Genomic DNA, 15,305 nt, shown 5'->3' with positions numbered 1-15,305 from the left:
TGGGTAGCAATTAATAAAGCAGAACTAGTGCATGCTGGGGGGGCTTCTACAAGTCAATCATTAAAGTCCTCTACAAGTTAACACCCGTGAAGCTGCTTAAAAGGGAGCAACACCTAACGCCTGCCATACACTGTCCAGCTCCTCTTAATGTCAGAAGAGCTAACACTAGCAGCGGAGGAAATCCAACAGCCTGTCTGCCCTCAGCCGTCGAAGCACATCTGGGAAGCACCAGCCTGTTGTAGCTATGGCAACGGCTGCTTTAGAATTGATTCTATAGATAAAGCCAATACAATCGAAGTTCCTGGGGAGGAGAGGTTGCTTCTGCACTGAGTTCCCAGCTGATCCTCTTGGTATGCTGTGGAGTATTCCTTAGCGTAACTCAGCCCTGTTTTTCTGCTAATAAACTTGACGTTATTAGAGGACAATTCACATTGCTTTTTCTAAGGTAGAAAATAGAAGCCTAGGATTTATTTAATCCTAAATTTTAAAAAACATTAATGAGTAGTTTCTTCTTCTCACACTTTGAACTATGTCCCTCTCCTCTCTTCTCCTTCCTCGTCCTCCCCACAACCTGTCTCTTTGCTTCTCTCACCTTCTCCTTCTTCTCCTTCTCCTCCTTCTCCTCCTTTTCCTGCTCTTAGAGTGATGAACTGTGCAGATTTCCCTGGGCATGAGTGATTTCCCTTGTGTGACAGTTCCAGTGCTAGATCCAGGTGTATTTGGAACAGCAGCTCATTCTACATCTTACTACATGTAGCTATCAACACTCAGCTATGAATTTGTAATTGGAGTAGGATGTGGCAAAGATGTCTGGGTAACTTACTGCTAGACTCATCAAACCATAAAACAGAACAAAAGTAAAGACTACAATGCATTGGTATTCTTGGACGGCACCTCACCCATTGCCAGTAAGTTCTATGTTGGGAGGAGGTTTATCAATGTCACAGGAAGGTCTTCTTTCTGATTCCTCACATCTGTCTTCATCAGCGCCATCTTCCTCACAGTCAGAATCCCCATTGCAAACCAACGATTTACTGATGCACTGACCTGGACATGAAAGAAGCACCAGAAAATATAAAAGAGGGAGAAGGGGAAAACACAGGCTGGGATCACCCTGGCATTGCACTGATAGGCCTGTGTGAGTTTCAGACAAACCCTCAAATTATCTAAGAAAAAAAACTAGTGATGGTTTTGGTCTCCATTTTGAAGCACATAAAACTGATTTTCACCTTCCATAGGTGAAAATTGAAAATAGACCTGAGCTTAAAAGTTCAGAGTCAAACTGAGAATCATCGAGCATTTTGGTCTACATCCTCCAAGTTCCACACGATGCTACTTACTGGCAAAGCAGATTAGCATTCCTACCCCTCAACTTTATATTTTGTTCGTCTAATTGTTAAACAGTATATCAAACTTGTACTTTTCTTGGCCATTAAGATGTGTAATTTTTTTTTAAAGCAAAGAACCTAGATCAAAAGGTTGAAACTCAGAATTTGTCAGCATTTACTCTGTGCAAGATTTCCTGGTGCTGAGAAACAAATATATATGGCATGGTCATGGCCAGATTTTTCATATGCTGCATAATCTGCTAGTAAAGACTATGAGGACAGGAACCATTATGAATCAGCATCATTGTTATGATAGCTCAGAATACCAAAAAGCACTAGGGCAGTGGTTCTCAACCTCTGGGTTGAGACAGGGGTTAAACAACTCTTTCACAAGGTTTGCCTATTAGATATCCTGCACATCAGATGTTTGTATTATGATTCAAAGCAGTACAAAATAACAGTTATGAAGTAGCAAAAAAAATAATTTTATGGTTGGGATTCAACACAACATGAGGTGTATGTTTAATTGTATTAAAGGGGTACAGCATTAGGAAGGTTTAGAATCACTGCACTAGTGGGTACCAAATGATCTTGGCCCTGTCTTCCTCACCAGCATCATCCCAGCATTTTCCTTACTAGCTTCCTATGCCCTCTGCATATTGGGCCATTTATATGACTGCAGGTCCAAGTTTTCTGTCATCTCAGTATCTAACACATCATTCTGTTGGTCTAGAAGGATTTTTCTCTACTCCTCTGATGTGTCTTTCAAATATCAAATTAAATATTATCCCTTTTTGAAAACTATTCTTATCCTTTGGCCTATGAAGATTATCCTTCCTCTATTTCTTCAAAGGATGCTTTGTGCACAGGAATGTTTGCAGTACAGCATGTAGCTCACTCTATGTATCAATCAAGTCAACACAGAAAACACCTGTTGAGAGTCTGCCTGTGTACAAGGCATTCTGCATAAAAAAATAAACAAAATAAAACTTATGTCTATAAAAGTTCAGAGAGAGATGCCAGTCACCAATTTGGATTGCAGAGAGTGTAAGATGCACAGTGGACAGAAAGAAGTGATTTGTTAATTAATTCTGTTACCTGAGGGATTAGCAAAGCAGCTATCATCTGACTTGAGCTTTCAAAATAAAATAGGAGCTTTATCATTATTATTTAAGAACAACTACAAGCCTTGACGTTCTCCATCCTAAATGAGATGGGTTTATCAAAGCCCTCTCCTCAAGGCTCAGGAATCTATGCAGATGAAAAGATGAGAGATTTAAGAAGTAGATATGGTGAGTGACAACAAGCAAATACCAGTTTCCAGGTAGGAGAAAAGCCAATGCCCATAAGCATATATGACAACAAGCACAAGACCCACTCAAGCTCAGGTCAAATCAAATCCCAGCACTGAGGAGGGTCAGTGCGCACAGTGTCCCACTCCTGACCAAGAAGTTATTTGCAATTTATACCAACTAGCAAAGGGTAGTGGTGGGATACTGGGTACATTAACCATACAGTGTAGGCCTCAATCTAAGAGTAGCTGGCCAATACAAAAATGACTCCATGTTTTCCTGTGTCCTTTCTGTTGTTATTGTTTTTGAGGGTTTTATCTTTTTGAAGCTTTTTTTTTTCATGGTTTGGGAGGTTTTATTTCTTTTGAGAAAAGAAAAACAGGAAATTGGGTACTGTGGGGAGGTAGGGATGATCTGGGAGGACTTGGAGGGATGATCAAAATATATCATGTGAAATTAAAAATAAATAATTATAAAATGAAATTCTAATACAGTGATTCTTTGTCTACTAATCAGCCCATAAAACTCCAGTATATTTCAAGATGTGGTGGTGCACAACTTTAAGCCCTGCACTAGGGAGGAGGACTCCTGAGTTCAAGGCCTGCCTGGTCTATAGAGTGAGTTCCAGAACAACCAGGGTTACACAGAGAAATCATGTCTCTGAAAACAAAAACACTTCAGCACATTGGGTTTTTGCTGAGTGTGGTGGTGCACACATGTAACCTCAGCACTAGGGAGGTAGAGAAACAGAAATTCAAGGTCACTCTCTGTTACATAGAGAATTGAATGTCAGCCTCACTTATAAGACCCCACATCTCAGTGTGTGTGTGTGCGTGTGTGTGTGTGTGTGTGTAGTTGAAGCTGTTAATAGCTATAGCTCTATCAACATGCCAAAGAATACTCATGCTTTTATAACCAGATGTCTCTCTTGCTTTTGAACAGATGATATTTAGTGTATGGTTTATCTGATTATGTGATTAGTATACTAATAAAAATATTGCTTATACTTTGGTTAAATTAATTTGGAGGCCAAGATAAATTCAAACAAATATGTACCAACCAGGTTAACAAATAACATTTGAATTTATAGTCTACATGCTGAGCCCATGCAAAAGAAATTACCTGAAAAACACCTAAAACGTTCCCCACAGCCCTCTTCAGTTGGACAGCCACGGTCAGGGCTGCAGGATTGTGTTTCAAAAGCACTTCCCACACATGGATGACCCCCGTATTGTCCATAAACAGCAACCAAACGCCTTCGAGTCTGCACGTAAGCAGAAGATCTCTTAATATTTTACATTTCAGTTATCTCAAGTTTTCTTGAGTAGTAAAATCTGACTATTAATTCAATTTGAGAAACCCTGTCCATAAACATGTTCCGGTATGGTACAGAAGTAAAATCTACAAAATCAATGAACCCACAGGTTCAGTGACAGTTGAATTGCTATTAATAGAGAGCTTCCAGCTATATATTTACTCACTGTTGAGTGAGGGGGGAAAAGCTTCCTGATGATTCTTTGGAAAAGTAACTCAAAAAATTAAACACATTACAATGCAGAATAACATGGTGACCAGAGATATATTCTGGGAGTTAAGCAGAAAGAATGAAATGCATTATGTTGGAGGAAAGATAAAGTCACAAGGAAAGGGGTTAAGATGAAGTAAAGTTAAGGAAACCGTAATAAACATGATAGTGATTAACTTGAGTTGAGCCTTCCAAAAAGAGAGAGAGAGAGAGAGAGAGAGAGAGAGAAACAAGCGGGAAACCCAGAGAGAAATATACTAATATAGAGGCCAAGTTTACAAAATGACCATGAGAAAATCAAACACTAAAGGATGTTAACAATGAGATTTTAGTAGCTGATGGAGAGTTAAGCTCTGAGAGGAGAAATAGGTTAAAAGTAGATTTCTTTTAGAAAAGAAGAAAATGGAAGAAGTTGCCAGAATAAGTGAGAAACTCATAAATAGCCCTAAAATGTACTTGGTCCACATTCAACATGATGATGGGGCTTGGGGAAAGTTCAGAGGCAGAATGTTCCTCTAGCATGCTGAAGGATCTGGGTTTGACCAAAACTACAACAAAGGAAGTGGAGATAATGATGGTGAAGAGACTTCAAGACAAAAATTATCTTCTCTGATACAGTTGTTATTTTATGTCTGATCATAGTCAAAAGGCCAAAAGGCAATAGTTCTGTTATCTTAGCAATTTAAACTTGGGATGGCAAGATATCTCAGTGTTTAAAAACACTTGCTACCAAGTCTGATAATCAGAATTCAATTCCCAGGACCTGCATGGTAGAAGAAGGTAATGACTATCACAGCTGGTTCTCTGACCTGCACACATGTGCTATAAGTCACACATGTCCACACTACACATACACAGAGGTACAATTTTTAAATATAATAAAAAGGTTAAAAATAGTTTAAACTTACTATAAATGTATAATTTATCTAAACTGAACCATTTAAAATATTTAGCTATTCAAATTCTCAGGACCTTTAAAACAAACATTGTATCCTAAGAATACTATGGGAACATATGAAGACATCTTTGTATAAATATGTTTGTTAAAGTTTTATTTATAGCTTAAAAATGGATCCAGTACTTGGATGTAGCAGATCATGAGTTTGAGAACAGTCTGGAAACCACCAAAATATCAAATATATATATATATATATATATATATATATATATATATATATATATATATATATGTTAGATTGTTTTTGTAAGACTCCTAACTGTGAGAGCTGGTGTGTCTTAGACTCTTTCGCCTGCTCTTAGGACTCTTTTCCTCCTATTGGGTTGCCTTATCCAGCCTCAGTATGAGGACTTTTGCCTTATCTTATTGTATCTTGTTTTGTCATGTTTAGTTGCTTTCTCCTCCAGACCTGCTCATTTCTGAAGGAAAATGGAGAGGGAGTGGATCTGCAGGAGAGAAGAGGTGGTGCGGGGCAGGGGGAGGGAATGCAGCTGGGAGGAGTGGAGAGAGAGGAAACTATGGTCAGGATGTATTGTATGAAAGAAGAATCTACTTTCAATTTTTTTAAATCACTTAAAATAGTGATATATTTTAAAAAACTATAAGCAGAGTTGAAGATACAGTACTCATGAATGGAATGATCAGAAAATAATGATAAAATGAATGTTAAAATAAATAAAATAAAGATTATAAACACACAGAAAGTAAGCTGAAAGAATAAATAGGAAAATGTTGGCATATTCGTTTCTTCAGTAGAATTATGAGTTCTGTTTTCTTTCATTATACATTTCTGTATTCTCATCAATGAATGTTTTATAAAGAAAAAACACATTTTCAGAAGTATTGTAAAATATCCAGTTCAAGGCTACTGTTTTATTTTATATTATTACTTAGGAAATAATTTCAAGACATTGAAGATCCAATTTTCTTCCTTGAAAATTACTAAAAATAAGCTTCAAAATATGTTAACAATAATTAATAAACATTCAGAATTGATTTTTCTGTGGTCATACCTACACATAACAATAATCAAGTCAAAAGTTTTGCAGGTGCCTACCTGAGTCTTGGTACAGCCATTACATTCTGACCAAGGGCCATAGGAGTCCCACTGGCAGTTGACTGGAGAAGAGGCTCTGTCACAGCACCAGATTTCCCATTATAAAGTAGGTGGGATGATAAGTCAGGGACACGAAGGGCAGATAAGAATAGTCAAAAGTCATGAAAAGCGCTTACCATGGAACAATAGTGATCACCTGTAATGCAGCCCCTGGCCGGGGGAGGCTGAAGGATTAGAAGTTCAAGATCCTGCTCAGCTACACAGTGAGTTTAAAGACAGCCTGGGCTACCTGAGATCCTGTCTCACAGCCTGGACTACCTGAGATCCTGTCTCATAGCCTGGACTACCTGAGATCCTGTCTCACAGCCTTGGCTACCTGAGATCCTGTCTCACAGCCTGGACTACCTGAGATCCTGTCCCACAGCCTGGACTACCTGAGATCCTGTCTCACAGCCTGGGCTACCTGAGATCCTGTCTCACAGCCTGGGCTACCTGAGATCCTGTCTCACAGCCTGGGCTACCTGAGATCCTGTCTCATAGCCTGGACTACCTGAGATCCTGTCTCACAGCCTTGGTTACCTGAGATCCTGTCTCACAGCCTGGGCTACCTGAGATCCTGTCTCACAGCCTGGGCTACCTGAGATCCTGTCTCACAGCCTGGGCTACCTGAGATCCTGTCTCACAGCCTTGGCTACCTGAGATCCTGTCTCACAGCCTTGGCTACCTGAGATCCTATCTCAAACACATAGACAACATAACTGTGCTTTGAGATATGTTAATACTTTTATGAAAATGTCACCATGAAGCACATTATTTTGTATAAGTATTATATGTTGGTTAAGAAGAGAAAATACTTTTAAAAACTTCAAAGAGGTACTAAAGATATCCTAAAACATATGAAAATGAGAAGAGGACTACCTATTTTTACCAAAGATTAATTTTTATTAAATATCTATTTTGCACAAAATGTTACTAACACACTAGTTTGTAGAAATGATGACATAAGGTGTTGACTATTGATAAAAGGATAGAAATGCATAAATTTATAATTATTATGTACTATATCTACTGTGATAAATTTCATAACAGTGTTTGTAGTGGCTAGTTTTATGTCAACTTGACAGAGCTAGAGTCATCAGAAAGGAAATAACCATAAATGGATCAGGCTGTAGGCAAGCCTGTAGAACATTTTCTTAATTTGTCATTTTGGGGGTAAGGCCCAACTCATTGAGGATGGTGCAATTCCAGGGCTTGTGGTCCTGAGTCCTATAAGAAAGCAAGCTGAACAAGCCAGGAGGAGCAAGCCAGTAAGCATCACTCCTCCATGACGTCTGCATAAGCTCCTGCCTCCAGGTTCCAGTCTTACAAGAGTTCTTGTCCTTCTAGGTGAGAGAAGTATGGGAGATTAGGGAAATAAAGGATCCAGAGGGTCCTAGGAACCTACAAGAAGAACACTATGATGGGCAGATCTGGGCCCAGGGGTTCTGTTCAAGCTATGGCACCAACCAAGGACAATATGTACAGTAAGCATCAAACCCCTACCCAGATCTAGCCAATGGACAGGACACTCTCCACAGTTAAGTGGAAAGTGGGGACTGACTTTCACACAAACTCTGGTGCCCCATATTTGACCATGTCCCCTGGACAGGGAGGCCTGGTGGCACTCAGAGGAAGGATAGCAGACTACCAAGAAGAGACTTGATACCATAGGATCATATACAGGGGGAGGAGGTCCCCCTCAGTCACAGTCATAGGGGAGGGGAATAGGGTAAAAATGGGAGGGAGGGAGGAATGGGAGGATACAAGGGATGGGATAACAATTGAGATGTAATATGAGTATTATCAATAAAAAATAGTAAAAAGATAAAATAAAATGTTATTTATTTTAAAAAGGTATAAACATTTAAAAAAAAAAAAAAGAGTTCTTGTCGTGACTTCCTCTGGTGATGAACTGTGATGTGGGAGCATAAATCAAATAAACCCTTCCTTCCCCAAGTTGCTTTGGTCATGGTGTTTCATCTCAGCAATCGTAACCTTACCTAAGACAGTGGTAACATAAAATTCATTACGGGAATATAAACAAAGGAATAGTCTGAGTTAAAAGAGTAAGTGAGAATGTTTAGAGGGAGAGAATTGTGCCTTTGAAGAAACTCAATAATCATTTGAAGAGCTATCCAGAAACCTGAGAGAGAAATCCTAAGAACCTATGAGTGGTTTTTTAAAAATTAGCAAGGGCTACATGACAGTAGTTTATATTTAAATGTCCCCTGTATTCACTTGGGCCCCTTCTCAAGTACACACCACATAGGTAGACAAATTGAACTTAAGCAATTCCACTCATGTCAAGCATCTGTGGATGATAAAGCTGCTCTCATGTGATACTAAACCCTGGCTGTGAGAAAGACACCTGGGTTAGTCCTGAAAGGTCAAGGGTGAATTGAAAAAAGATCACAAAGCCTGGGCTCCTGATTTGTAGACTCAGCACACTCCTAGGCTGAAAGACTTCATGGGTTCAGGTGATTCTTGAATCCTAAAGCTGTCAGATGATCCTAAAAGTAATGAATCCAGTTCTGTAGTACGCATTGAAGGAAACTTAGGTATCTGTTTACCATGGTACCAGTGAGCCAGATGTCTAAATGTTTTGATCCTTAAACAACCCTCTGAATTTACTGGTGCTTGCCCCAGGGAGAAACAGAGGTCTTCCCCAAACGTGGAGCCAAGGATGAACACTCCATAGACTTTGTTCCTGTCTCCTTCACAACCCTGCACAGAACACTTAGAGAACTTACACCGCAGGACCTTGGTCACCAGTGGACTCTACATGGCATCTCATTCTTTGTGCTCCCAGGTCTTGCCCAGCTTGTGACATGTATTCTAATGGTTCCATCAAGGAAACTGGCCTGTTTCTATCACTCCAACAGTGAGAATAAAACAAGGAAATGGCTAAATGATGCTGGCTTTTATCTAGTCTTCAGGAACCAATACAACTATTTTATTTAAAATGAAAAAAAAAATGCCCTCAACCTTTAAAACCCAGAAAATGTTTAGCAAGGACTAAATTCAAAGATCAAATATCACGCTGGGTGGTGGTGGTGCACCCCTTTAATACCAGCACTCGGGAGGCAGAGACAGGTGGATCACTGTGAGTTCGAGGCTAACTTGGTCTCCAAAGCGAGTCCAGGACAGCCCAGGCTACACAGAGAAACCCTGTCATGAAAAAAAAAAAAACTAAAAAGATCAAATATCACTCCGTGTCTGCTGCAGCTCTCTGAACTAAGGTAAAACCCTGGAAGTAGAATAAAAACCATGAAATATTTTTGTCCTCGTTTCTTCCTTAAAAGGAAAAAATTAAATAGAATAAAGCATTATTAGTATATTTTCAGAAACCATGGAAATATGAGATGTATAAACACACCCAATCTGTTATGTAAAACTTAAACCGTTCAAAAGAATATCACTTTTTTACATTTTTTAATTTACACAGAAAATACAAAATATTCTTACCTCAAGAAGATTTGAAACTCCGCTATAAATCCCACCAAAATTAATAAGCTTGTTGCCTAGGAAAGAAAACAATAATGTATTACTTCAGCTTTCATTTACTTAATGAGTTAAAAACAAGTACATTCACTTAAGTATGGATTTGTGGGTTGGAAGAATATAAGTAGAAGAATCATATAAAAGATAAATGACTTTTCTTTTTGAGATTGTGCTTTAAATAGAACCTTGAATGTTCTTCAAAAAAACTTAAAAATAGAACTACCATATGATCTTGCAGGCCCACTACTGGTTATATACCACAATGAAATTGGTATGCCATAAAAAAAGATAGTTTCATACCCATATTTATTGCAGTATTAGTCATAATAGCCAAGACAAGAAATCCTACAGTGTTTATCATTGGATGAAAGAATTAGGGATAATGTAGTAAGAGGAGATTAGAAATGTAGCTTGCTGGTGCTCACCTAATTTGCATAAGACTGTAGTTGACCCCAGGAGAGCCAGTGTGAGGAGGGGAAAACACACACAACGGAATACCACTGAGTCTTAAGAGAAGTTCCTGCTTGCAACAACACATATGAACTTAGAAGGTATTGTGTTAAATAAAATGAACCGAACTCAAAAACAGAAATAGCACAGGATAAACCTCATTTATAAATGTTTTCTAAAAATGCTGAACTCACAGAAGTAAAAAGGGGAAGGAACCAGACTCGACTGTGGGGTACCTGCCCCAACTGATACAGCTGCAATGCAAGCCCTACGTGTACGGCTCAGGAACATGGTAGAAGAGGTGACAGGAAGATTGACAGATGGAAGGACAGGATGCCTGCTGTGAAAAAGGGGAGTAGCACCTGTGGGATCGCAAAGTGATGCTAACATGACAAGGGGAATCTCACAAGACCCGAACCCTAAATGATGAGCAAGGACAAGAGATGGCTGCTGAGAAAGGGAGAATCGGGAAGGGAGGAATGGGAGGATACAAGTCATGGGATAACAGTTGAGTTGTAATCTGAATAAATTAATAAATGTAAAAAAAAGAAGTGATTTCCTGGGTGCATTAAATGAAGCAGTCTGTTGGGCAAAGTTGTACAAAGAAGTAAGAAACAATAAATGTGAAAGTTATAGGAATACATAAATTAGAATGAGTGAGAAGATGTTTAGTCATTGTCACAGTTTGAATTAAGAAGAAGAAACAGAAAATTTTTGAAAAGAAAAAAAAGCGTACCTCATGAGTTATCCAATCCCGAGTGGTCAGCGCTGGACATATGCGCGTAAGAGGAACATTAGTAGTCTGCGCAAATTTTTATACAACACGTGCAGGTGTGTGTGCACGTGCATCTGCCTGTGTGTGTGCATGCATGCGTGCGTGCATGTGTGTGTGTGTGTGTGTGTGTGTGTGTGTGTGTGTGTGTGACATGCTTCACAGGCCAGATTTGTAGACAAATAGGGGACAGAGATAAACAAGTAGCACTTTGTGACTGAAAGGAAGATGTTTAGACATGAGTATCTAGATAAATATCTAGGCAGTGGAGCTCTCTGAATAAAACAATATTGGAAAGACCATTCCCAGGGGATCCTGGATTATAGAAATGGAGAAAATGAACTAAGCATCAACATTTATTCACTGATCTCTCTTCTGACCACAGACCTCGTGTGACCAGCTGCTGCAGCCTTTACTTTGCCCCAAAAAGGACCGCATCTTGGGAGCTAAAATAAACCCTTTCTTCCTCGTGTCACTTTTGTCAGGGTACTTTTAAACAGAAAACTAAGACAGTCCCTAAAGTGGGAGCAATTTGTCTCCCTGTCCTTGAAGAAGAGAATAATACATATGGAAAATAGAGCAGTCTTGTGCACGAGCTGACTATAAATAATCGGTTTAGAATCCGCCACATTGAAAAACAGGGAATGAACCAACCGTGCGCGTGACACTCAGCAGGATCTACAGCACCTTCAGTTCTTTTCTCTAGTTTTTCATCCCGGAATGAACACTAGTGTATTCTAGCTGACTTGCTGATCTGTGACATTGTCACACAGACTGTTCCCTGGGTTCATTGATTCTGGGCTGAACTCAGACCTAAGAGGGTAGACTACAGGGCTGACCTGTAACTAGGGAAGTTCCCTGGCTCTGAACCCATTCTTCAACAGCTCAGCCACAAGTCACCTCCCCTTCAAGTGACACTGAGAGAATCAAGGGGGAATTCTGGAGTCATTCTTCTGAGTTTAGCTAACATGGATGGAAAAGGAGGTCAAAGGTCATTTCCCTTTTAAATGCCAGACATGGAGATCGCTTCTGCTTTTTGATAGCTCCAGGCTTTCCCGTGTCTTCCCTGTTGGAAACATATCACAAAAGCATGCCTCTCAGGTTTACTCTAAGAATGTAAATACCATCTGCTTTGACGTTCAGGCAGAAACTCTGCACACATCTTGGAGTGAAGCTGTTGCTTCAGTTGTTGACATCCTACCACCCCATTTTAATTTTAAGAAAAATTTACTTTTAATGGGAAAATGTATTTATTTTCACAGCGTTAAAATGTCATAAATCAATGACTATGAAGTACATTTTAAACATAAAGCAATTATTAAGATGTCTCACCATAAAAGAAGGAAGGAAATTGATTGGCAGCTAATACAAATATTGGGAAGAACGGGTTAGCTAGGTGACTTTAACAAGCATATCATGTTCCTTTTTGAGCTAATGAGTGTTCTGGTTTGTTAAAGGAATCTACAAGGCACAGCAAAATAAGTACCAAATTACACTGTAAATCTAAATTTGTAAGCTTCCTTGATGTTGCAAGATTGTAGCCTTTAAATGCATCAACTTTGCAATTTATGTTTAACTTTTGCCCATTTAATTCAAAGGTTCCTGAAGATTCACATCTTGGTCTCCTCCAGTCTCACTAGTGAGCATAGATTCTGTACAACAAGTGGGCAGCACAGTGGCTGTGGGGCAGGCCCACAGCTGGCAGAGCAGCTCCATTGTTCCCCCAGTACAATGATACAACATTTTTATTGTAAATATCCAATCTGCAGTAATAATACTGGGTCCGGAAAGATGGTTCAATTGGTAATCGCCCTTGCTGTGCAAGCATAAGGATCTGAACTTGATCCTCAGCATTCGTAGGAAGCACTTCAATCCTTGTGCTCACAGAGAAGCCCTGGAGAATCCGGGCATGTTAAACACACATGGCTGTCTCTTCAAAGAGAGAGATGTATGTGCCGTTCCCCACCCAGAAGGCTGGGAAGAGATGTGGTTAATAGCCTGACACTTACCCTGACCCTGTCTCTCTCCGTCAGCCTACAGCACTACTCTCCTAGACCCTAACCATAAGCGCTGCTTGCCGTGAGCCGGCTTCCTTAGTTAATCTATAGACCCTATCTTAATGGAAGATGTCACTTGTATTTTACAAGAATTTGAAGGTCATCATGTCTTAAGCACACAGAGCTGAGTTAATTATCACCAGGAAACTTGTTTCCAAATTGTGCTATGTATGCTTAAATATACCTAAAATTAACTACCCACTGTCAGAGTCTCAAAGTTAGAAGCAGCATTGGCTACTGTGTTGCATTGAACCAAGTTTCCTTCCTGCCTACCCTAATTAGACACTCTGATGGTCATGGTGCTCGTTAAGAGTATCCTACCCCCATCCCACTGCGCACCCACACACACACATACACAAAAGCATCCACACAAAAAGTCAAGCACAACAATAGATGTTTATGATCCCAGCACTGGGAAGGCAGAGACAAGAGGAGTCCTGGAGTTTACTAACCAGCCAATCTAGCCATACTAGAGTAGGCTTAGTGAGAAATCTTATCTCAAAAAAGAAAGAAAGGGGCCGAGCCATGGGTGGACACACCTTTAATCCCAGCATTTGGGAGACAGAGGCAAGCAGATCTCTGTGAGTTCTAGGTCAGCCTGACCAAGTCTACAGAACACATTCCAGAGCAGCAGGGGCTGAGGAAGATACCCTCTGCCCTACACACATCCATGTGAACACACAAATTGTAATAGCAATTCCAACTTGTTTTTCCATCCTAGAATTTCATCCTATAATAATGATTTCTATCTCTGGTCTTTGATTGCACGGTAACTTCTTAAGACTATTTGATTGCTTCATGTTTGTCCCACATGTGTGTTTGATAAACCCATATCTTCACCACTTGTACTTAGGTTACGTCTACCCTCACAGTCCTGGCCTTTTCACCCAAGGTTCTGAGTTCTGAGTTTCCAAAGCTACAAATTCAGCTTTCTATAAAGCTCTTATATCATCTCATCAGAACCTCACTGCAAGGCCCAAAATTAAAATAAACAATCAAACTGGAGAAAACTTTTGCCTTAAAAATAACAATAGTAAAAAAACAAAAACAAAAACAAAAACCAATAGTCCTACTGTGTATCTTTACTGCCTTCTCAGGACCTCCATAAACATTTCTTTCAATTTCCTTTTCCCAGCCCTTTCAGACTACAATTTACCATCAAAATAAGGAAAAGTGATTCACTTTGGCTGAACTATTAAAAGTTTATTTAGATAGGAATGTTTTTCAAACCTTTTCCCTCTGCATTTTTCACATCTTTCTCTTCATTTGATTTCTTCTGGTTAAATATGACCTCCTCCTTTGAGATGCCTTGAAGTATCTAAGTCATAAGCTGCCATCTTACCTGCATGCTTTGGAAACATTCAGGGCAGAAGAGAACAAGAAAATGTCATCTGTAAAGACAGACGGGCCTTTGTCTCCCCGCAGCCTCTCCCGCTCCAGACTCTTTTTCCACTCGTTTATAAAGCCAGCAGGACTAAGACTCAACAGGAATCTCCTGGGCCAGAGAGGGCCTGGCTCTGCACTTGATCTGTGCCTTGAGGCCAGATGCACTTTGTCAGTTACACAGGCCCTCGCTGCAGCCAGCTGGGGCCATTTGGAAGTCACAGATATGCTTCTGGGAAATGCATCTGTTAATCAAGAAAGACGGTAAATGTCTTCAGTTCAGCATTTAAATGATTTCCAACCAAAGAAGACTTTGTACAGCAAGGGCTAAAGCCTCTTTGCTATTTTAATCTACTGAACTGAGCGTGTGTTTTCAGGATTCTTTTAAGGGGGTGTTATAAAGCAGGCGTTGAGATTGCTTTATGAAAGGAGAGTTCTTAGTCCATTTTCTGTTTTTATAACCAAAATACTTGGGACTGAGACCTTTAAAACCTAGAAGTGTGTTTGTCTCATAGTTCTGAGAACTAGGAAGTCCAAAAGCATGGTGCCAGCATCCAGGTAGCATTTAGTAAGAGCTTGTCTTTATGCATCATGACACAAGGGACTCAGGTGGTAAAACATCGTAAGTGTGGTAACACAAGGAATATAAAAACCACCAATGCTTAAAACAGGAACCCTGTTCTCATGACGTCATCTGCAGAGGCCCTACCTCCACATACTACTGATGTATGATGGGTATTAAATTTTTAACACAGGAATTTTTGGAGGATGAATTTAAGCTGTAATAGATCTGGATGTATTTCTGTCTATAGAAAGTAAATCGAATGTTCTATAGTGGAATTTTTCTGGAAACAAAACAGAGCATAACAGTGCCACATTTTTTTTCTTTAACTTACACAGATTAGTCACAAAAAAGTATTTGGACCAAAGCGTACATGTGGAA

The 15,305-nt window shown here is 39.7% G+C and overlaps 1 protein-coding gene across 1 annotated transcript in view; it reads right to left on the bottom strand.

Moving 5' to 3' along the window:
• The window catches only part of C7 (complement C7), a 50,781-nt gene extending 36,302 nt beyond the window's left edge, over positions 1 to 14,479 (bottom strand). The window contains exons 1-5 of the mRNA XM_084783533.1: positions 14,322 to 14,479; positions 9,665 to 9,720; positions 6,161 to 6,236; positions 3,743 to 3,884; positions 900 to 1,047 (exon numbers count right to left, since the gene is read on the bottom strand). Coding sequence (XP_084639659.1) covers positions 900 to 1,047; positions 3,743 to 3,884; positions 6,161 to 6,236; positions 9,665 to 9,720; positions 14,322 to 14,327 — 428 coding nt within the window. The 5' untranslated portion in view covers positions 14,328 to 14,479. The remainder of the gene's footprint in view (positions 1 to 899; positions 1,048 to 3,742; positions 3,885 to 6,160; positions 6,237 to 9,664; positions 9,721 to 14,321) is intronic.
• Positions 14,480 to 15,305: the final 826 nt, after the last annotated feature.

This window comes from Acomys minous (assembly GCF_964271855.1).
Source record: "Acomys minous genome assembly, chromosome: 5".
Taxonomy (NCBI): Eukaryota; Metazoa; Chordata; class Mammalia; order Rodentia; family Muridae; genus Acomys; species Acomys minous.
This window is presented reverse-complemented; position numbering and strand designations above follow the sequence as displayed.